Source organism: Salmo salar, chromosome 11 (assembly GCF_965601325.2).
Source record: "Salmo salar chromosome 11, fSalSal1, whole genome shotgun sequence".
Taxonomy (NCBI): Eukaryota; Metazoa; Chordata; class Actinopteri; order Salmoniformes; family Salmonidae; genus Salmo; species Salmo salar.
Genome location: NC_138301.1, coordinates 61963764 through 61988935, shown reverse-complemented (window position 1 = coordinate 61988935; position 25172 = coordinate 61963764). Strand labels below are relative to the sequence as shown.

At 50.4% G+C, this 25172-nt stretch overlaps 1 protein-coding gene across 4 annotated transcripts in view; it reads right to left on the bottom strand.

Moving 5' to 3' along the window:
* Window positions 1-25172, bottom strand: part of LOC106591037 (palmitoyltransferase ZDHHC1) — a 203627-nt gene that overhangs the window by 152608 nt on the left and 25847 nt on the right. For all 4 annotated transcript variants that reach the window (XM_045689759.2, XM_045689758.2, XM_045689761.2 and 1 more), the window contains one exon: window positions 22838-22959. In XM_045689759.2, the coding sequence (XP_045545715.1) occupies window positions 22838-22959 (122 nt within the window). The remainder of the gene's footprint in view (window positions 1-22837; window positions 22960-25172) is intronic.

The window sequence follows — 25172 nt, the reverse complement described above, 5'->3', positions numbered from 1 at the left end:
CAGTAACTACCAGGACACGTGTGAAGCCAGGGTCGGTAACTATCACTACACGTGTGAAGCCAGAATCAGTAACTATCACTACACGTGTGAAGCCAGGGTCAGTAACTATCACTACATGTGTGAAGCCAGGGTCAGAAACTATCAGGACACATGTGAAGCTAGGGACAGTAACTACCAAGACACGTGTGAAGCCAGGGTCAGTAACTACCAGGACACGTGTGAAGCCAGGGTCAGTAACTATCACTACAAGTGTGAAGCCAGGGTCAGTAACTATCACTACACGTGTGAAGCCAGGGTCAGTAACTACCAGGACACGTGTGAAGCCAGGGTCAGTAACTATCAGGACACGTTTGAAGCCAGGGTCAGTAACTACCAGGACATGTGTGAAGCCAGGGTCAGTAACTACCAGGACACGTGTGAAGCCAGGGTCAGTAACTATCACTACACGTGTGAAGCCAGGATCAGTAACTACCAGGACACGTGTGAAGCCAGGGTCAGTAACTGTCACTACACGTGTGAAGCCAGGGTCAGTAACTACCACTACACGTGTGAAGCCAGGATCAGTAACTATCAGGACACGTGTGAAACCAGGGTCAGTAACAACCAGGACACGTGTGAAGCCAGGGTCAGTAACTACCAGGACACGTGTGAAGCCAGGGTCAGTAACTACCAGGACACGTGTGAAGCCAGGGTCAGTAACAACCAGGACACGTGTGAAGCCAGGGTCAGTAACTACCAGGACACGTGTGAAGCCAGGGTCAGTAACTACCAGGACACGTGTGAAGCCAGGGTCAGTAACTACCAGGACACGTGTGAAGCCCTGGGTCAGTAACTATGACTACACGTGTGAAGCCAGGGTCAGTAACTACCACTACACATGTGAAGCCAGGGTCAGTAACTACCAGGACACGTGTGAAGCCAGGGTCAGTAACTATCACTACACGTGTGAAGCCAGGGTCAGTAACTACCAGGACACGTGTGAAGCCAGGGTCAGTAACTACCAGGACACGTGTGAAGCCAGGGTCAGTAACTACCAGGACACGTGTGAAGCCAGGGTCAGTAACTACCAGGACACGTGTGAAGCCAGGGTCAGTAACTATCACTACACGTGTGAAGCCAGGGTCATTAACTATCATTACACATGTGAAGCCAGGGTCAGTAACTACCAGGACACGTGTGAAGCCAGGGTCAGTAACTACCAGGACATGTGTGAAACCAGTGTCAGTAACTATCAGGACACGTGTGAAGCCAGGGTCAGTAACTACCAGGACACGTGTGAAGCCAGGGTCAGTAACTATCACTACACGTGTGAAGCCAGGGTCATTAACTATCATTACACATGTGAAGCCAGGGTCAGTAACTACCAGGACACGTGTGAAGCCAGGGTCAGTAACTACCAGGACATGTGTGAAACCAGTGTCAGTAACTATCAGGACACGTGTGAAGCCAGGGTCAGTAACTACCAGGACACGTGTGAAGCCAGGATCAGTAACTATCACTACACGTGTGAAGCCAGGGTCAGTAACTATCACTACACGTGTGAAGCCCGGATCAGTAACTACCAGGACACGTGTGAAGCCAGGGTCAGTAACAATCACTACACGTGTGAAGCCAGGGGCAGTAACTATCAGGACACGTGTGAAGCCAGGTACAGTAAGTAACAGGACACGTGTGAAACCAGGGTCAGTAACTACCAGGACACGTGTGAAGCCAGGGTCGGTAACTATCACTACACGTGTGAAGCCAGAATCAGTAACTATCACTACACGTGTGAAGCCAGGGTCAGTAACTATCACTACATGTGTGAAGCCAGGGTCAGAAACTATCAGGACACATGTGAAGCTAGGGACAGTAACTACCAAGACACGTGTGAAGCCAGGGTCAGTAACTACCAGGACACGTGTGAAGCCAGGGTCAGTAACTATCACTACAAGTGTGAAGCCAGGGTCAGTAACTATCACTACACGTGTGAAGCCAGGGTCAGTAACTACCAGGACACGTGTGAAGCCAGGGTCAGTAACTATCAGGACACGTTTGAAGCCAGGGTCAGTAACTACCAGGACATGTGTGAAGCCAGGGTCAGTAACTACCAGGACACGTGTGAAGCCAGGGTCAGTAACTATCACTACACGTGTGAAGCCAGGATCAGTAACTACCAGGACACGTGTGAAGCCAGGGTCAGTAACTGTCACTACACGTGTGAAGCCAGGGTCAGTAACTACCACTACACGTGTGAAGCCAGGATACGTAACTACCAGGACACGTGTTAAGCCAGGGTCAGTAACTATCACTACACGTGTGAAGCCAGGGTCAGTAACTACCAGGACACGTGTGAAGACAGGGTCAGTAACTACCACTACACATGTGAAGCCAGGGTCAGTAACTACCAGGACACGTGTGAAGCCAGGGTCAGTAACTATCACTACACGTGTGAAGCCAGGGTCAGTAACTACCAGGACACGTGTGAAGCCAGGATCAGTAACTACCAGGACACGTGTGAAGCCAGGGTCAGTAACTATCACTACACGTGTGAAGCCAGGGTCAGTAACTACCACTACACGTGTGAAGCCAGGATACGTAACTACCGGGACACGTGTTAAGCCAGGGTCAGTAACTATCAGGACACGTTTGAAGCCAGGGTCAGTAACTATCAGGACACGTGTGAAGCCAGGGTCAGTAACTACCAGGACACGTGTGAAGCCAGGGACACTAACTACCAGGACACGTGTGAAGCCAGGATCAGTAACTATCACTACACGTGTGAAGCCAGGGTCAGTAACTATCACTACACGTGTGAAGCCCGGATCAGTAACTACCAGGACACGTGTGAAGCCAGGGTCAGTAACTATAACTACACGTGTGAAGCCAGGGTCAGTAACTATCAGGACACGTGTGAAGCCAGGTACAGTAACTACCAGGACACGTGTGAAGCCAGGGTCAGTAACTACCAGGACACGTGTGAAGCCAGGGTCAGTAACTATCACTACACGTGTGAAGCCAGGATCAGTAACTACCAGGACACGTGTGAAGCCAGGGTCAGTAACTATCACTACACGTGTGAAGCCAGGGTCAGTAACTACCACTACACGTGTGAAGCCAGGATACGTAACTACCAGGACACGTGTTAAGCCAGGGTCAGTAACTATCACTACACGTGTGAAGCCAGGGTCAGTAACTACCAGGACACGTGTGAAGCCAGGGTCAGTAACTATCACTACACGTGTCAAGCCAGGGACCGTAACATTCACTACACGTGTGAAGCCAGGGACAGTAACATTCACTACACGTGTGAAGCCAGGGTCAGTAACTATCACTATACGTGTGAAGCCAGGGTCAGTAACTACCAGGACACGTGTGAAGCCAGGGTCAGTAACTATCCGGACACGTGTGAAGCCAGGGTCAGTAACTACCAGGACACGTGTGAAGCCAGGGACAGTAACTATCACTACACGTGTGAACCCAGAATCAGTAACTATCACTACACGTGTGAAGCCAGGGTCAGTAACTATCAGGACACATGTGAAGCCAGGGACAGTAACTACCAAGACACGTGTGAAGCCAGGGTCAGTAACTATCACTACACGTGTGAAGCCAGGGTCAGTAACTACCAGGTCACGTGTGAAGCCAGGGTCAGTAACTATCAGGACACGTGTGAAGCCAGGGTCAGTAACTACCAGGACACGTGTGAAGCCAGGGTCAGTAACTACCAGGACACGTGTGAAGCCAGGGTCAGTAACTATCACTACACGTGTGAAGCCAGGGTCAGTAACTACCAGGACACGTGTGAAGCCAGGGTCAGTAACTATCAATACACGTGTGAAGCCAGGGTCAGTAACTACCAGGACACGTGTGAAGCCAGGATCAGTAACTATCAGGACACGTGTGAAGCCAGGGTCAGTAACTACCAGGACACGTGTGAAGCCAGGGTCAGTAACTATCACTACACGTGTGAAGCCAGGGTCAGTAACTACCAGGACACGTGTGAAGCCAGGGTAAGTAACTATCACTACACGTGTGAAGCCAGGGTCAGTAACTACCACTACACGTGTGAAGCCAGGGTCAGTAACTACCAGGTCACGTGTGAAGCCAGGATCAGTAACTATCAGGACACGTGTGAAGCCAGGGTCAGTAACTATCACTACACGTGTGAAGCCAGGGTCAGTAACTACCAGGACACGTGTGAAGCCAGGGTCAGTAACTACCAGGACACGTGTGAAGCCAGGGTCAGTAACTATCACTACACGTGTGAAGCCAGGGTCAGTAACTATCAGGACACGTGTCAAACCAGGGTCAGTAACTACCAGGACACGTGTGAAACCAGGGTCAGTAACTACCAGGACACGTGTGAAGCCAGGGTCAGTAACTACCAGGACACGTGTGAAGCCAGGGTCAGTAACTATCACTACACGTGTGAAGCCAGTGTCAGTAACTACCAGGACACGTGTGAAGCCAGGGTCAGTAACTACCAGGACACGTGTGAAGCCAGGGTAAGTAACTATCACTACACGTGTGAAGCCAGGGTCAGTAACTACCAGGACACGTGTGAAGCCAGGATCAGTAACTACCAGGACACGTGTGAAGCCAGGGTCAGTAACTATCACTACACGTGTGAAGCCAGGGTCAGTAACTATCAGGACAGGTGTGAAGCCAGGGTCAGTAACTATCACTACACGTGTGAAGCCAGGGTCAGTAACTACCAGGACACGTGTGAAGCCAGGGTCAGTAACTATCACTACACGTGTGAAGCCAGGGTCATTAACTACCAGGACACGTGTGAAGCCAGGATCAGTAACTACCAGGACACGTGTGAAGCCAGGGTCAGTAACTACCAGGACACGTGTGAAGCCAGGGTCAGTAACTATCACTACACGTGTGAAGCCAGGGTCAGTAACTATCACTACACGTGTGAAGCCAGGGTCAGTAACTACCAGGACACGTGTGAAGCCAGGGTCAGTAACTACCAGGTCACGTGTGAAGCCAGGATCAGTAACTATCAGGACACGTCTGAAGCCAGGGTCAGTAACTATCACTACACGTGTGAAGCCAGGGTCAGTAACTATCAGGACACGTGTGAAACCAGGGTCAGTAACTACCAGGACACGTGTGAAGCCAGGGTCAGTAACTATCACTACACGTGTGAAGCCAGGGTCAGTAACTACCATGTCACGTGTGAAGCCAGGATCAGTAACTATCAGGACACGTGTGAAGCCAGGGTCAGTAACTATCACTACACGTGTGAAGCCAGGGTCATTAACTATCAGGACTCGTGTGAAGCCAGGGTCAGTAACTACCAGGACACGTGTGAAGCCAGGGTCAGTAACTACCAGGACACGTGTGAAGCCAGGGTCAGTAACTACCAGGACACGTGTGAAGCCAGGGTCAGTAACTATCACTACACGTGTGAAGCCAGGGTCAGTAACTACCAGGACACGTGTGAAGCCAGGGTCAGTAACTATCACTACACGTGTGAAGCCAGGGTCAGTAACTACCAGGACACGTGTGAAGCCAGGGTCAGTAACTATCACTACACGTGTGAAGCCAGGGTCAGTAACTACCAGGACACGTGTGAAGCCAGGGTCAGTAACTATCACTACACGTGTGAAGCCAGTGTCAGTAACTACCAGGACACGTGTGAAGCCAGGGTCAGTAACTACCAGGACACGTGTGAAGCCAGGGTAAGTAACTATCACTACACGTGTGAAGCCAGGGTCAGTAACTACCAGGACACGTGTGAAGCCAGGATCAGTAACTACCAGGACACGTGTGAAGCCAGGGTCAGTAACTATCACTACACGTGTGAAGCCAGGGTCAGTAACTATCAGGACAGGTGTGAAGCCAGGGTCAGTAACTATCACTACACGTGTGAAGCCAGGGTCAGTAACTACCAGGACACGTGTGAAGCCAGGGTCAGTAACTATCACTACACGTGTGAAGCCAGGGTCATTAACTACCAGGACACGTGTGAAGCCAGGATCAGTAACTACCAGGACACGTGTGAAGCCAGGGTCAGTAACTACCAGGACACGTGTGAAGCCAGGGTCAGTAACTATCACTACACGTGTGAAGCCAGGGTCAGTAACTACCAGGACACGTGTGAAGCCAGGGTCAGTAACTATCACTACACGTGTGAAGCCAGGGTCAGTAACTACCAGGACACGTGTGAAGCCAGGATCAGTAACTATCAGGACACGTGTGAAGCCAGGACCAGTAACTACCAGGACACGTGTGAAGCCAGGGTCAGTAACTATCACTACACGTGTGAAGCCAGGGTCAGTAACTACCAGGACACGTGTGAAGCCAGGGTCAGTAACTACCAGGACACGTGTGAAGCCAGGGTAAGTAACTATCACTACACGTGTGAAGCCAGGGTCAGTAACTACCACTACACGTGTGAAGCCAGGATAAGTAACTACCTGGCCACGTGTGAAGCCAGGGTCATTAACTATCAGGACTCGTGTGAAGCCAGGGTCAGTAACTACCAGGACACGTGTGAAGCCAGGGTCAGTAACTACCAGGACACGTGTGAAGCCAGGGTCAGTAACTACCAGGACACGTGTGAAGCCAGGGTCAGTAACTATCACTACACGTGTGAAGCCAGGGTCAGTAACTACCAGGACACGTGTGAAGCCAGGGTCAGTAACTACCAGGTCACGTGTGAAGCCAGGATCAGTAACTATCAGGACACGTCTGAAGCCAGGGTCAGTAACTATCACTACACGTGTGAAGCCAGGGTCAGTAACTATCAGGACACGTGTGAAACCAGGGTCAGTAACTACCAGGACACGTGTGAAGCCAGGGTCAGTAACTATCACTACACGTGTGAAGCCAGGGTCAGTAACTACCATGTCACGTGTGAAGCCAGGATCAGTAACTATCAGGACACGTGTGAAGCCAGGGTCAGTAACTATCACTACACGTGTGAAGCCAGGGTCATTAACTATCAGGACTCGTGTGAAGCCAGGGTCAGTAACTACCAGGACACGTGTGAAGCCAGGGTCAGTAACTACCAGGACACGTGTGAAGCCAGGATAAGTAACTACCTGGCCACGTGTGAAGCCAGGGTCAGTAACTATCACTACACGTGTGAAGCCAGGATCAGTAACTATCACTACACGTGTGAAGCCAGGGTCAGTAACTATCAATACACGTGTGAAGCCAGGATCAGTAAGTACCAGGACACGTGTGAAGCCAGGGTCAGTAACTATCACTACACGTGTGAAGCCAGGATCAAGAACTATCAGGACACGTGTGAAGCCAGGGACAGTAACTACCAGGACACGTGTGAAGCCAGGATCAGTAACTACCAGGACACGTGTGAAGCCAGGGTCAGTAACTACCAGGACACGTGTGAAGCCAGGATCAGTAACTATCACTACACGTGTGAAGCCAGGGTCAGTAACTACCAGGACACGTGTGAAGCCAGGATCAGTAACTACGAGGACATGTGTGAAGCCAGGGTCAGTAACTACCAGGACACGTGTGAAGCCAGGGTCAGTAACTACCAGGACACGTGTGAAGCCAGGGTAAGTAACTATCACTACACGTGTGAAGCCAGGGTCAGTAACTACCCGGACACGTGTGAAGCCAGGATCAGTAACTACCAGGACACGTGTGAAGCCAGGGTCAGTAACTACCAGGACACGTGTGAAGCCAGGGTCAGTAACTATCACTACACGTGTGAAGCCAGGGTCAGTAACTACCAGGACACGTGTGAAGCCAGGGTCAGTAACTATCAATACACGTGTGAAGCCAGGGTCAGTAACTACCAGGACACGTGTGAAGCCAGGATCAGTAACTATCAGGACACGTGTGAAGCCAGGGTCAGTAACTACCAGGACACGTGTGAAGCCAGGGTCAGTAACTATCACTACACGTGTGAAGCCAGGGTCAGTAACTACCAGGACACGTGTGAAGCCAGGGTAAGTAACTATCACTACACGTGTGAAGCCAGGGTCAGTAACTACCACTACACGTGTGAAGCCAGGGTCAGTAACTACCAGGTCACGTGTGAAGCCAGGATCAGTAACTATCAGGACACGTGTGAAGCCAGGGTCAGTAACTATCACTACACGTGTGAAGCCAGGGTCAGTAACTATCAGGACACGTGTGAAGCCAGGGTCAGTAACTACCAGGACAAGTGTGAAGCCAGGGTCAGTAACTATCACTACACGTGTGAAGCCAGGGTCAGTAACTACCAGGACACGTGTGAAGCCAGGGTCAGTAACTATCACTACACGTGTGAAGCCAAGGTCAGTAACTATCACTACACGTGTGAAGCCAGGGTCAGTAACTATCACGACACGTGTGAAGCCAGGGTGAGTAACTACCAGGACACGCGTGAAGGCAGGGTCAGTAACTATCACTACACGTGTGAAGCCAGGGTCAGTAACTACTAGGACACGTGTGAAACCAGGGTCAGTAACTACCAGGACACGTGTGAAGGCAGGGTCAGTAACTATCACTACACGTGTGAAGCCAGGGTCAGTAACTACCAGGACACGTGTGAAGCCAGGGTCAGTAACTACCAGGACACGTGTGAAGCCAGGGTCAGTAACTATCACTACACGTGTGAAGCCAGGGTCAGTAACTACCAGGACACGTGTGAAGCCAGGGTCAGTAACTACCAGGTCACGTGTGAAGCCAGGATCAGTAACTATCAGGACACGTGTGAAGCCAGGGTCAGTAACTATCACTACACGTGTGAAGCCAGGGTCAGTAACTATCAGGACACGTGTGAAACCAGGGTCAGTAACTACCAGGACACGTGTGAAGCCAGGGTCAGTAACTATCACTACACGTGTGAAGCCAGGGTCAGTAACTACCAGGTCACGTGTGAAGCCAGGATCAGTAACTATCAGGACACGTGTGAAGCCAGGGTCAGTAACTATCACTACACGTGTGAAGCCAGGGTCATTAACTATCAGGACTCGTGTGAAGCCAGGGTCAGTAACTACCAGGACACGTGTGAAGCCAGGGTCAGTAACTACCAGGACACGTGTGAAGCCAGGGTCAGTAACTACCAGGACACGTGTGAAGCCAGGGTCAGTAACTATCACTACACGTGTGAAGCCAGGGTCAGTAACTACCAGGACACGTGTGAAGCCAGGGTCAGTAACTATCACTACACGTGTGAAGCCAGGGTCAGTAACTACCAGGACACGTGTGAAGCCAGGGTCAGTAACTATCACTACACGTGTGAAGCCAGGGTCAGTAACTACCAGGACACGTGTGAAGCCAGGATCAGTAACTATCAGGACACGTGTGAAGCCAGGGTCAGTAACTACCAGGACACGTGTGAAGCCAGGGTCAGTAACTATCACTACACGTGTGAAGCCAGGGTCAGTAACTATCACTACACGTGTGAAGCCAGGGTCAGTAACTACCAGGTCACGTGTGAAGCCAGGATCAGTAACTATCAGGACACGTGTGAAGCCAGGGTCAGTAACTATCACTACACGTGTGAAGCCAGGGTCAGTAACTACCAGGACACGTGTGAAGCCAGGGTCAGTAACTACCAGGACACGTCTGAAGCCAGGGTCAGTAACTATCACTACACGTGTGAAGCCAGGGTCATTAACTACCAGGACACGTGTGAAGCCAGGATCAGTAACTATCAGGACACGTGTGAAGCCAGGACCAGTAACTACCAGGACACGTGTGAAGCCAGGGTCAGTAACTATCACTACACGTGTGAAGCCAGGGTCAGTAACTACCAGGACACGTGTGAAGCCAGGGTCAGTAACTACCAGGACACGTGTGAAGCCAGGGTAAGTAACTATCACTACACGTGTGAAGCCAGGGTCAGTAACTACCACTACACGTGTGAAGCCAGGATAAGTAACTACCTGGCCACGTGTGAAGCCAGGGTCAGTAACTATCAGGACACGTGTGAAGCCAGGGTGAGTAACTATCACTACACGTGTGAAGCCAGGGTCAGTAACTATCAGGACACGTGTGAAGCCAGGGTCAGTAACTACCAGGACACGTGTGAAGCCAGGGTCAGTAACTACCAGGACAAGTGTGAAGCCAGGGTCAGTAACTACCAGGACACGTGTGAAGCCTGGGTCAGTAACTATCACTACACGTGTGAAGCCAGGGTCAGTAACTACCAGGACACGTGTGAAACCAGGGTCAGTAACTACCAGGACAGGTGTGAAGCCAGGGTCAGTAACTACCAGGACACGTGTGAAGCCAGGGTCAGTAACTATCACTACACGTGTGAAGCCACGGTCAGTAACTATCAGGACACGTGTGAAACCAGGGTCAGTAACTACCAGGACACGTGTGAAACCAGGGTCAGTAACTACCAGGACACGTGTGAAACCAGGGTCAGTAACTACCAGGACACGTGTGAAGCCAGGGTCAGTAACTAACCAGGACACGTGTGAAGCCAGGGTCAGTAACTACCAGGACACGTGTGAAGCCAGGATCAGTAACTACCAGGACACGTGTGAAGCCAGGGTCAGTAACTATCACTACACGTGTGAAGCCAGGGTCAGTAACTACCAGGACACGTGTGAAGCCAGGGTCAGTAACTATCACTACACGTGTGAAGCCAGGGTCAGTAACTACCAGGACACGTGTGAAGCCAGGATCAGTAACTACCAGGACACGTGTGAAGCCAGGGTCAGTAACTACCAGGACACGTGTGAAGCCAGGGTCAGTAACTATCACTACACGTGTGAAGCCAGGGTCAGTAACTACCAGGACACGTGTGAAGCCAGGGTCAGTAACTATCACTACACGTGTGAAGCCAGGGTCAGTAACTACCAGGACACGTGTGAAGCCAGGGTCAGTAACTATCACTACACGTGTGAAGCCAGGGTCAGTAACTATCACTACACGTGTGAAGCCAGGGTCAGTAACTACCAGGACACGTGTGAAGCCAGGGACTGAAACTATCATTACACGTGTGAAGCCAGGGTCAGTAACTATCACTACACGTGTGAAGCCAGGATCAGTAACTATCACTACACGTGTGAAGCCAGGGTCAGTAACTATCACTACACGTGTGAAGCCAGGATCAGTAAGTACCAGGACACGTGTGAAGCCAGGGTCAGTAACTATCACTACACGTGTGAAGCCAGGATCAAGAACTATCAGGACACATGTGAAGCCAGGGACAGTAACTACCAGGACACGTGTGAAGCCAGGATCAGTAACTACCAGGACACGTGTGAAGCCAGGGTCAGTAACTACCAGGACACGTGTGAAGCCAGGATCAGTAACTATCACTACACGTGTGAAGCCAGGGTCAGTAACTACCAGGACACGTGTGAAGCCAGGATCAGTAACTACCAGGACATGTGTGAAGCCAGGGTCAGTAACTACCAGGACACGTGTGAAGCCAGGGTCAGTAACTACCAGGACACGTGTGAAGCCAGGGTAAGTAACTATCACTACACGTGTGAAGCCAGGGTCAGTAACTACCAGGACACGTGTGAAGCCAGGATCAGTAACTACCAGGACACGTGTGAAGCCAGGGTCAGTAACGACCAGGACACGTGTGAAGCCAGGGTCAGTAACTATCACTACACGTGTGAAGCCAGGGTCAGTAACTACCAGGACACGTGTGAAGCCAGGGTAAGTAACTATCACTACACGTGTGAAGCCAGGGTCAGTAACTACCACTACACGTGTGAAGCCAGGGTCAGTAACTACCACTACACGTGTGAAGCCAGGGTCAGTAACTACCAGGTCACGTGTGAAGCCAGGATCAGTAACTATCAGGACACGTGTGAAGCCAGGGTCAGTAACTATCACTACACGTGTGAAGCCAGGGTCAGTAACTATCAGGACACGTGTGAAGCCAGGGTCAGTAACTACCAGGACACGTGTGAAGCCAGGGTCAGTAACTATCACTAAACGTGTGAAGCCAGGGTCAGTAACTACCAGGACACGCGTGTGAAGCCAGGGTCAGTAACTATCACGACACGTGTGAAGCCAGGGTGAGTAACTACCAGGACACGCGTGTGAAGCCAGGGTCAGTAACTATCACTACACGTGTGAAGCCAGGGTCAGTAACTACCAGGACACGTGTGAAGCCAGGGTCAGTAACTATCACTACACGTGTGAAGCCAGGGTCAGTAACTACCAGGACACGTGTGAAGCCAGGATCAGTAACTACCAGGACACGTGTGAAGCAAGGGTCAGTAACTATCACTACACGTGTGAAGCCAGGGTCAGTAACTACCAGGACACGTGTGAAGCCAGGGACAGTAACTACCAGGACACGTGTGAAGCCAGGATCAGTAACTACCAGGACACGTGTGAAGCCAGGGTAAGTAACTATCACTACACGTGTGAAGCCAGGGTCAGTAACTACCACTACACGTGTGAAGCCAAGGTCAGTAACTACCAGGTCACGTGTGAAGCCAGGATCAGTAACTATCAGGACACGTGTGAAGCCAGGGTCAGTAACTATCACTACACGTGTGAAGCCAGGGTCAGTAACTATCAGGACACGTGTGAAGCCAGGATCAGTAACTACCAGGAAACGTGTGAAGCCAGGGTCAGTAACTACCAGGTCACGTGTGAAGCCAGGATCAGTAACTATCAGGACACGTGTGAAGCCAGGGTCAGTAACTATCACTACACGTGTGAAGCCAGGGTCAGTAACTATCAGGACACGTGTGAAGCCAGGATCAGTAACTACCAGGAAACGTGTGAAGCCAGGGTCAGTAACTACCAGGTCACGTGTGAAGCCAGGATCAGTAACTATCAGGACACGTGTGAAGCCAGGGTCAGTAACTATCACTACACGTGTGAAGCCAGGGTCAGTAACTATCAGGACACGTGTGAAGCCAGGATCAGTAACTACCAGGAAACGTGTGAAGCCAGGGTCAGTAACTATCACTACACGTGTGAAGCCGGGGTCAGTAACTACCAGGACACGTGTGAAGCCAGGATCAGTAACTACCAGGACACGTGTGAAGCCAGGGTCAGTAACTACCAGGACACGTGTGAAGCCAGGATCAGTAACTATCACTACACGTGTGAAGCCAGGGTCAGTAACTACCAGGACACGTGTGAAGCCAGGATCAGTAACTACCAGGACATGTGTGAAGCCAGGGTCAGTAACTACCAGGACACGTGTGAAGCCAGGGTCTGACACATGTTCTGACGCACCAGGGCTGTCCACGTTGTGTGTCCCAAGTCGGTTCCACCGAAGTGGATGACTATCATGTATTCACGGTCACACCTCGTCTTGACAAGAGAGAATATTCCGGAACCCTTCCATTGAAAACAGCTCATCCATATTTCTCCCTCCTGTAGTCATCTAGCCAGCTACATTGTGTAATTGCATAGTAAATATTTGCTTCAGTAGGATTATGAGATAGGATCTTATCAATAAATAAAGTAAATAAAAAACACACAACATTGTGAGGTGTTCACAGTGTTAAACTGTATTATAATGTTATATAATCATGTTACATAATCACCTTCCGGTGTAAAAAAACATGGAAATGAAAAACTAAAAAACAATGTTTTGAGTGAGAATAGGCATTGGTCTAAAGCCCAAAAAAGAAAGGAAATTCACATGAGTACCACAATGCCTATTCCACCCATGCTCTACCAAGGTTTCCAGCACCACAATGCCTATTCCACCCATGCTCTACCAAGGTTTCCAGCACCACAATGCCTGTTCCACCCATGCTCTACTGAGGTTTTCCAGCACCACAATGCCTATTCCACCCATGCTCTACCAAGGTTTCACAGCACCACAATGCCTATTCCACCCATGCTCTACCAAGGTTTCACAGCACCACAATGCCTATTCCACCCATGCTCTACCAAGGTTTTCCAGCACCACAACGCCTATTCCACCCATGCTCTACAAAGGTTTTCCAGCACACAGCTTTGACCTACTACAGTAACTATGTTGGTATTGTACTTCAAACTATGAGTAGGCAGGTTGCTTAGCATTCAAACCTTCTCAAACAGTCTAATTCAATGGTATTTACAGCGTCTTGCTATTAAAATTATGCATACCGGTATAAATAATGAACAAAAATATGAAATCACAGGAATTACCAGTGACCTGCTCAATAAGGAAGTGGACAGATGAAGCAGATGCTAAACTACAGGACTGTTTTGCTAGCGCAGACTGGAACATGTTCCGGGATTCTTCCAATAGCATTGAGGAGTACACCACATCAGTCACTGGCTTCATCAATAAGTGCATCGATGACGTCGTCCCCACAGTGACCGTACGTACATACCCCAACAAGAAGCCATGGATTACAAGCAACATCCGTACTGAGATAAAGGGTATAGCTGCTGCTTTCAATGAGCGGGACTCTAACCCGGACGCTTATAAGAAATCCCGCTATGCCCTCCGACGAACCATCAAACAGGAAAAGCATCAATACAGGACTAAGATTGAATCCTACTACACCGGCTACGATGCTCGTCGGATGTGGCAGGGCTTGAAAACTATTACTGACTACAAAAGGAAGCCCAGCCGCGAGCTGCCCAGTGACGCAAGCCTACCAGACGAGCTAAATAACTTCTATGCGCGCTTCGAGGCAAGCAAAACTGAAACAGCAGAAACCCTAGACCCACTCCAATTTGCATACCGCCCCAACAGATCCACAGATGACGCAATCTCAAATTGCACTCCACACTGCCCTTTCCCACCTGGACAAGAGGAACACCTATGTGAGAATGCTATTCATTGACTACAGCTCAGCGTTCAACACCATAGTGCCCTCAAAGCTCATCACTAAGCTAAGGACCCTGGGATTAAACATCTCCCTCTACAACTAGAGATCCTGGATTTCCTGATGGGCCGCCCCCAGGTGGTGAGGGTAGATAACAACACATCTGCCACGTGATCCTCAACATGGGGGCCCCTCAGGGGTGCGTGCTCAGCCCCCTCCTATACTCCCTGTTCAACCATTACTGCACGGCCAGGCACGACTCCAACACCATCATTAAGTCTGCCGACAACACAACAGTTTTAGGCGGTCAGAGACCTGGCCATGTGGCGCCAGGATAACAACCTCTCCCTCAATGTGATGAAGACAAAGGAGATGATTGAGGACTACAGGTAAATGGGGAACGAGCACGCCCCCAATCTCATCGACGGTGCTGTAGTGGAGCAGGTTGAGAGTTTCATGTTCCTTGGTGTCAACATCACCAACAAATTATCATGGTCCAAACGCACCAAGACAGCCGTGAAGAGGGCACGACAACACCTTTTCCCCCTCAGGAGACTGAAAAGATTTGGCATGGGTCCTCAGATCCTCAAAAAGTTCTACAGCTGCACCATCGAGAGCATCCTGACTGGTTGTATCACTGCCTGGTATATCAACTGCTCAGCCTCTGACCGCAAGGCGCTACAGAGGGTAGTGCGTACGGCCCAATACATCACTGGGGCCAAGCTTCCAGCCATCCAGGACCTCTATACCAGGCGGTGTCAGAGGAAGGCCCTACAAAATTGTCAAAGACTCCAGCCACCCTAGTCATAGACTGTTCTCTCTGCTACTGAACGGCAAGCGGAACCGGAGCGCCAAGTCTAGGTCCAAAAGGCTTCTTTACAGCTTCTACCCCCATGCTTAAGACTCCTGAAACTCTAATCAAATGGCTAACCATACTATTTGCATTGTGTAGTCAGCCGGGGTGGTCAGTATGTACTACTATCCTAGTGGTGTAGTCAGCCGAGGGAGGTCAGTATGTACTACTATCCTAGTGGTGTAGTCAGCCGAGGGAGGTCAGTATGTACTACTATCCTAGTGGTGTAGTCAGCCTGGAAGGTCAGTATATACTACTATCCTAGTGGTGTAGTCAGCCGAGGGAGGTCAGTATGTACTACTATCCTAATGGTGTAGTCAGCCGAGGGAGGTCTGTATGTACTATTATCCTAGTGGTGTAGTCAGCCGAGGGAGGTCAGTATGTACTACTATCCTAGTGGTGTAGTCAGCCGAGGGAGGTCAGTATGTACTACTATCCTAGTGGTGTAGTCAGCCGAGGGAGGTCAGTATGTACTACTATCCTAGTGGTGTAGTCAGCCGAGGGAGGTCAGTATGTACTACTATCCTAGTGGTGTAGTCAGCCGAGGGAGGTCAGTATGTACTACTATCCTAGTGGTGTAGTCAGCCGAGGGAGGTCAGTATGTACTACTATCCTAGTGGTGTAGTCAGCCGAGGGAGGTCAGTATGTACTACTATCCTAGTGGTGTAGTCAGCCACGTTATCACACTCACAATACAACACTCAGGTCGTCATGGGTTACCGTGCACAAGCTGTAACATCTGTGGCAGTGGCTGGGCGACCTCTTGGCGTGTGTGTGTGGGACGATCAGTTCCCTGGCGTGTCACATGGGCTGAGGGCGAGCGTTTAGCTGTAATGTGAGTGTGTTGCATGCTCTCTCTCTCTCTAAGAACGATAGATACCGTGTCCCCTTTAATAGTTGTCACCTAATCTTGTTCCGCCCACGAGGTATCAGAGTTCAGAGACATTATTTTCATCCCAAATGACCTAGATCCCTATGAGTAGTGTACTATATAAGGGAATAAGGGTGCCATTGGGGACTATTGTTTGAATGGACGTGGTCATCAGTAACTGATGTCACTATGATACGCAGCATGTTTACTAAACACACCGAGGGCACCGGGCGAGACGAGATGATGACATTACCACATGAATGCAGCGCCTGTGTGTTTGAGAGAGAGAGAGGGAGTGTGTGAAAATATCAGAGAGAGAGAGAGAGAGAGAGAGAGAGAGAGAGAGAAGGAGTGTGTGAAAATATCAGAGAGAGAGATAGAGATCAAATCAAATTGTATTTGTCACATGACTTACAAGCCCTTAACCAACAATGCTTTAAGTTAAGACATTTTTTAAAAGAAGTGTTAAGTAAAAAATACAAAATAGAAAATAAAAGTAACAAAGAGAAAGAGACAGACAGACAGACAGACAGACAGACAGACAGAGAGACAGACAGACAGACAGACAGACAGAGAGACAGACAGACAGAGAGACAGACAGACAGAGAGACAGACAGACAGAGAGAGGGTGTGCTCTGAAGTGTTTGTGTTTAAAGAAACAGGTGTGAATTCCATTACAGATTGAATCTGAGAGGAGCCATTGGCCGATTAGTTCCTGAACGATTTCCGTTTCCCACAAGCCTCTCTGGTGGGGTACAGTTTCAGCTCCCGAGTGGAGGGGTGTGTGTGTGTGTGTGTGTGTGTGTGTGTGTGTGTGTGTGTGTGTGTGTGTGTGTGTGTGTGTGTGTGTGTGTGTGTGTGTGTGTGTGTGTGTGTGGACACTGACACCACATAGAGATTAAGAACTAATAAAGCAACATCATTCTCTTTTAGTAACCCTGGTCTGAGGTAGAACGGACAGTTAGTGACCCTGGTCTGAGGCAGAACGGACAGTTAGTGACCCTGGTCTGAGGCAGAACGGACAGTTAGTGACCCTGGTCTGAGGTAGAACGGACAGTTAGTGACCCTGGTCTGAGGTAGAACGGACAGTTAGTGACCCTGGTCTGTGGTAGAACGGACATTTAGTTACCCTGGTCTGAGGTAGAACGGACAGTTAGTGACCCTGGTCTGAGGTAGAACGGACAGTTAGTGACCCTGGTCTGAGGTAGAACGGACAGTTAGTGACCCTGTTCTGAGGTAGAACGGACATTTAGTGACCCTGGTCTGAGGTAGAACGGACAGTTAGTGAGCCTGGTCTGCGGTAGAACGGACAGTTAGTGAGTCTGGTCTGAGGTAGAACGGACAGTTAGTGAGTCTGGTCTGAGGTAGAACGCACAGTGAGTGAGCCTGGTCTGAGGTAGAACGGACAGTTAGTGACCCTGGTCTGAGGTAGAACGGACAGTTAGTGACCCTGGTCTGAGGCAGAACGGACAGTTAGTGACCCTGGTCTGAGGCAGAACGGACAGTTAGTGACCCTGGTCTGAGGCAGAACGGACAGTTAGTGACCCTGGTCTGAGGTAGAACAGACAGTTAGTGACCCTGGTCTGAGGTAGAACGGACAGCTAGTGACCCTGGTCTGAGGTAGAACGGACAGTTAGTGAGTCTGGTCTGAGGTAGAACGGACAGTTAGTGACCCTGGTCTGAGGTAGAACGGACAGTTAGTGAGTCTGGTCTGAGGTAGAACGGACAGTTAGTGAGCCTGGTCTGGGGTAGAACGGACAGTTAGTGACCCTGTTCTGAGGTAGAACGGACAGTTAGTGACCCTGGTCTGAGGTAGAACGGACAGTTAGTAACCCTGGTCTGAGGTAGAACGGACAGTTAGTGACCCTGGTCTGAGGCAGAACGGACAGTTATTGACCCTGGTCTGAGGTAGAACGGACAGTTAGTGAGTCTGGTCTGAGGTAGAACGGACAGTTAGTGACCCTGGTCTGAGGTAGAACGAACAGTTGCTAGCAGTGTGTTTGGAGGAACATGTTTTAACATTTTGTTTCTTCATGGTGATGTGCCTCATATATCAAATTCAGTCCAGGGACGAGGATAGGCAACAAAAAAAGGATAGCTGAAAGGTAGCCATTACGTCCCTTGGTATCTGGAGACTGAGCACCACAAGTCAACTGAAAGGTAGCCGTTTTCTCCCTTGGTATCCAGAGACTGAGGACCACAAGTCAACTGAAAGGTAGCCATTTTGTCCCTTGGTATCTGGAGACTGAGCACCACAAGTCAACTGAAAGGTAGCCATTTTGTCCCTTGGTATCCAGAGACTGAGAACCACAAGTCAACTGAAAGGTAGCCATTTTGTCCCTTGGTATCTAGAGACTGAGCACCGCAAGTCAACTGAAAGGTAGTCATTTTGTACCTTGGTATCCAGAGACTGAGGACCACAAGTCAACTGAAAGGTAGCCATTACGTCCCTTGGTATCTGGAGACTGAGCACCACAAGTCAACTGAAAGGTAGCCGTTTTGTCCCTTGGTATCCAGAGACTGAGGACCACAAGTCAACTGAAAGGTAGCCATTTTGTCCCTTGGTATCTGGAGACTGAGCACCACAAGTCAACTGAAAGGTAGCCATTTTGTCCCTTGGTATCCAGAGACTGAGGACCACAAGTCAACTGAAAGGTAGCCAACCATTACCGAATAGCAGCGCTGTAGATACTAATACTTTACAACGGAACGATTTGACTAGTGCAGTGTTACCTAGCTAGCTACTTAGTTGTCTTTGTCATAGCTTGATAATTGTTAGCTAGCCAGCCATCGAGGTTAGCTAGCCAGCTATTTCCGTCCCCCGCGACGCCATTTTTCCTAACCCAGCCTACTATTACCGACGAGCAGCATTGTTGAAACTAAATACACTACAAGGAACGTCTTGATTAGCGTTATGTTAGCTAGCTAGCTACAAAGTTGCTTTGTATCATGACAAGGTGTAGTACTGAAACCACTGAGGTTACCTAGCCAGCTACACGTTCAAAGTCAACAACGCAGCCACTGCTAGCTAGCCTACTCCACCAGCCAGCAGTACTGTATCATTTTAGTCAATAAGATTTTTGCAACGTAAGCTTAACTTCCTGAACATTCGAGACGTGTAGTCCACTTGTCATTCCAATCTCATTTGCATTAGCGTAGCCTCTTCTGTAGCTTGTCTACTATGTGTCTGTCTATCCCTGTTCTCTCTCCTCTGCACAGGCCATACAAACGCTCCACACCGCGTGGCCGCTGCCACTCTAACCTGGTGGTCCCAGCGCGCACGACCCACGTGGAGTTCCAGGTCTCCGGCAGCCTCTGGAACTGCCGGTCTGCGGCCAACAAGGCTGAGTTCATCTCAGCCTATGCTACCCTCCAGTCCCTAGACTTCCTGGCGCTGACGGAGACATGGATTACCACAGATAACACTGCTACTCCTACTGCTCTCTCCTCGTCTGACTACGTGTTCTCGCATACCCCTAGAGCATCGAGCCAGCGGGGTGGTGGCACTGGAATCCTCATCTCTCCCAAGTGGACATTCTCTCTTTCTCCCCTGACCCATCTGTCTATCTCCTCATTTGAATTCCATGCTGTCACAGTTACCAGCCCTTTCAAGCTTAACATCCTTATCATTTATCGCCCTCCAGGTTCCCTTGGAGAGTTCATCAATGAGCTTGACGCCTTGATAAGTTCCTTTCCTGAGGATGGCTCACCTCTCACAGTTCTGGGTGACTTTAACCTCCCCACGTCTACCTTCGACTCATTCCTCTCTGCCTCCTTCTTTCCACTCCTCTCCTCTTTCGACCTCACCCTCTCACCTTCCCCCCCTACTCACAAGGCAGGCAATACGCTTGACCTCATCTTTACTAGATGCTGTTCTTCCACTAATCTCATCGCAACTCCCCTCCAAGTCTCCGACCACTACCTTGTATCCTTTTCCCTCTCGCTCTCATCCAACACTTCTCACTCTGCCCCTACTCGGATGGTATTGCGCCGTCCCAACCTTCGCTCTCTCTCTCCCGCTACTCTCTTCTCTTCCATCCTATCATCTCTTCCCTCTGCTCAAACCTTCTCCAACCTATCTCCTGATTCTGCCTCCTCAACCCTCCTCTCCTCCCTCTCTGCATCCTTTGATTTCCTCTGTCCCCTATCCTCCAGGCCGGCTCGGTCCTCCCCTCCTGCTCCGTGGCTCGACGACTCACTGCGAGCTCACAGAACAGGGCTCCGGGCAGCCGAGCGGAAATGGAGGAAAACTCGCCTCCCTGCGGACCTGGCATCCTTTCACTCCCTCCTCTCTACATTTTCCTCTTCTGTCTCTGCTGCTAAAGCCACTTTCTACCACTCTAAACTCCAAGCATCTGCCTCTAACCCTAGGAAGCTCTTTGCTACCTTCTCCTCCCTTCTGAATCCTCCTCCCCCTCCCACCCCCCTCCTCCCTCTCTGCGGATGACTTCGTCAACCATTTTGAAAAGAAGGTTGACGACATCCGATCCTCGCTTGCTAAATCAAACGACACTGCTGGTCCTGCTCACACTGCCCTACCCTGTGCTTTGACCTCTTTCTCCCCTCTCTCTCCAGATGAAATCTTGCGTCTTGTGACGGCCGGCCGCCCAACAACCTGCCCACTTGACCCTATCCCCTCCTCTCTTCTCCAGACCATTTCCGGAGACCTTCTCCCCTACCTCACCTCGCTCATCAACTCATCCTTGACCGCTGGCTACGTCCCTTCCGTCTTCAAGAGAGCGAGAGTTGCACCCCTTCTGAAAAAACCTACACTCGATCCCTCCGATGTCAACAACTACAGACCAGTATCCCTTCTTTCCTTTCTCTCCAAAACTCTTGAACGCGCCGTCCTTGGCCAGCTCTCTTGCTATCTCTCTCAGAATGACCTTCTTGATCCTAATCAGTCAGGTTTCAAGACTGGGCATTCAACTGAGACTGCTCTTCTCTGTGTCACGGAGGCTCTCCGCACTGCTAAAGCTAACTCTCTCTCCTCTGCTCGCATCCTTCTAGACCTATCTGCTGCCTTTGATACCGTGAACCATCAGATCCTCCTCTCCACCCTCTCCGAGCTGGGCATCTCCGGCGCCGCCCACGCTTGGATTGCGTCCTACCTGACAGGTCGCTCCTACCAGGTGGCGTGGCGAGAATCTGTCTCCGCACCACGTGCTCTCACCACTGGTGTCCCCCAGGGCTCTGTTCTTGGCCCACTCCTATTCTCGCTATACACCAAGTCACTTGGCTCTGTCATATCCTCACATGGTCTCTCATATCATTGCTATGCAGATGACACACAATTAATCTTCTCCTTTCCCCCTTCTGACAACCAGGTGGCGAATCGCATCTCTGCATGTCTGGCAGACATATCAGTGTGGATGACGGATCACCACCTCAAGCTGAACCTCGGCAAGACGGAGCTGCTCTTCCTCCCGGGGAAGGACTGTCCGTTCCATGATCTCGCCATCACGGTTGACAACTCCCTTGTGTCCTCCTCCCAGAGTGCTAAGAGCCTTGGCGTGACCCTGGACAACACCCTGTCGTTCTCCACCAACATCAAGGCGGTGACCCGATCCTGTAGGTTCATGCTCTACAACATTCGCAGAGTACGACCCTGCCTCACACAGGAAGCGGCGCAGGTCCTAATCCAGGCACTTGTCATCTCCCGTCTGGATTATTGCAACTCGCTGCTGGCTGGGCTCCCTGCCTGTGCCATTAAACCCCTACAACTCATCCAGAACGCCGCAGCCCGTCTGGTGTTCAACCTTCCCAAGTTCTCTCACGTCACCCCGCTCCTCCGCTCTCTCCACTGGCTTCCAGTCGACGCTCGCATCCGCTACAAGACCATGGTGCTTGCCTACGGAGCTGTGAGGGGAACGGCACCTCCGTACCTTCAGGCTCTGATCAGGCCCTACACCCAAACAAGGGCACTCCGTTCATCCACCTCTGGCCTGCTCGCCTCCCTACCTCTGAGGAAGCACAGTTCCCGCTCAGCCCAGTCAAAACTGTTCGCTGCTCTGGCACCCCAATGGTGGAACAAGCTCCCTCACGACGCCAGGACAGCGGAGTCAATCACCACCTTCCGGAGACACCTGAAACCCCACCTCTTCAAGGAATACCTGGGATAGGATAAAGTAATCCTTCTAACCCCCCCTTAAAAAATTTAGATGCACTATTGTAAAGTGGTTGTTCCACTGGATATTATAAGGTGAATGCACCAATTTGTAAGTCACTCTGGATAAGAGCGTCTGCTAAATGACTTAAATGTTAAATGTAAATGTAATTTTGTCCCTTGGTATCCAGAGACTGAGGACCACAAGTCAACTGAAAGGTAGCCATTATGTCCCTTGGTATCTAGAGACTGAGCACCACAAGTCAACTGAAAGGTAGGATGGAAGGAAAGAGACAATCCTCAGTGCATAAAAATGGTCCTCCCATTTCCCTGGGTCAGTGTACCTTCATGAGGTTGGTTTTAGGAGGCGCTGCTTGGTTCCCCTGTACTCCTTTACTGATGTCTCTGGGCTCCTGGCGATGCCTCTGTCTGACGATGTACTCATACGTATTCAGACGGTTCCACACTGTAAACAGAGAGAGAGGAGGGTTAGCAATACACACACACACACGCACACACACACACACACACACACACACACACACACACACACACACACACACACACACACACACACACACACACACACACACACACACACACACACACACACACACACACACACACACACACACACACACACACACACACACACACAGAATCTCATGAAATGTTACATCCAGGATCATCAACTAGATTCAGCTACAACGTGTTTTTTTATTGTGTGGACGGTCGGAAGGCCAGAACATAAGACAAATTCATTTGTAGATTACAAATTGACGCAAAAATCCCAAACAGATATTATATTCGATAAAATAAAATATCTAATGTTCATTACATTGATACACAATCACATCTCTCTGTTTATGAGTGGAATTACTTGGGAACAGATTTCCTTAAATTAAAATTATTTTGAGGTGAATTCCTAGTCTTTTATGTCGAAAAACAAATTATTATTTTTTTATCTCAGAACAAATTTGCCGGGCCAAATAAAATTGTCCGCGAGCTGAATTTTCAGCCAGTTGACCATCTCTGCCTTCCATCATCAACGTTAAGGAAGCTGCCTTGCTCTCTCTATGGACACAGTAGCAGGCTACAACACAGTGGATAGACGTCCCTCCTACGCCCCCTTGTGGTACCTCTCTACATTACAGGCCTGTTTTCTCAAAGCACCTGTCGGAGTGCTGATCTGGGATCAGGTTCCCCTTCTTATTTATTATTATATAAAATACTAAACTGATCATAGATCAGCACTCCTACAATGAAAGGCTTTGCTCCCATACAGTCTAGTGGGGGACTAGAGTAACTCCATATGGCCCCTTCCTCCCTATGGCCCCTTCCTCCCTATGGCCCCTCCCTCCCTATGGCCCCTTTCCTCCCTATGGCCCCTTTCCTCCCTATGGCCCCTTTCCTCCCTATGGCCCCTTTCCTCCCTATGGCCCCTTGGCTCCCTATGGCCCCTTGGCTCCCTATGGCCCCTTTCCTCCCTATGGCCCCTTCCCTCCCTATGGCCCCTTCCCTCCCTATGGCCCCTTCCCTCCCTATGGCCCCTTCCCTCCCTATGGCCCCTTTCCTCCCTATGGCCCCTTTCCTCCCTATGGCCCCTTTCCTCCCTATGGCCCCTTCCCTCCCTATGGCCCCTTCCCTCCCTATGGCCCCTTCCCTCCCTATGGCCCCTTTCCTCCCTATGGCCCCTTCCCTCCCTATGGCCCCTTCCCTCCCTATGGCCCCTTCCCTCCCTATGGCCCCTTCCTCCCCATGGCCCCTTCCTCCCTATGGCCCCTTCCTCCCTATGGCCCCTTCCTCCCTATGGCCCCTTCCTCCCAGTCACTCTAGTGGAGGACTAGAGTAACTCTCTATGGCCTCTTCCTCCCTATGGCCCCTTCCTCCCTATGGCCCCTTCTTCCCATACACTCTAGCGGAGGACTAGAGTAACTCTATGGCCCCTTCCTCCCTTTGGCCCCTTCCTCCCTATGGCCCCTTCCTCCCCATGGCCCCTTCCTCCCCATGACCCCTTCCTCCCCATGGCCCCTTCCTCCCCATGGCCCCTTCCTCCCCATGGCCCCTTCCTCCCTATGGCCCCTTCCTCCCTATGGCCCCTTCCTCCCATACACTCTAGTGGAGGACTAGAGTAACTCTCTATGGCCCCTTCCTCCCTACCTTTGACCAGGACCCTATTCCCTGTAGGGCTTGTTGTTCCAGCCCCGGGGTATTGTTTACACTGTGTTGTACTGTGATGGGGGCAATTAGGGCTTGTTGTTCCAGCCCCAGGGTATTGTTTACACTGTATTGTACTGTGATGGGCCCAATTAGGGCTTGTTGTTCCAGCCCCAGGGTATTGTTTACACTGTGTTGTACTGTGATGGGGCCAATTAGGGCTTGTTGTTCCCGCTCCAGGCCATTGTTTACACTGTGATGGGGCCAATTAGTTAATTGTCATCGTGTGGAACAGGAGGCCCCAGGGAAACAGTATATTTACACTGAGTGTACAAAACATTATGAACACCTGCTCTTTCCATAACAGACTGACCAGCTGAAAGCTTTGATCACTTATTAATGTCACCTGTTAAATCCACTTCAGTCAGTGTAGATGAAGGGGAGGAGACAGGTTGAAGAAGGATTTCTAATTGAGACATGGATTGTGTTTGTGTTCTGCCTTTGAACGGCGTATGGTAGCAG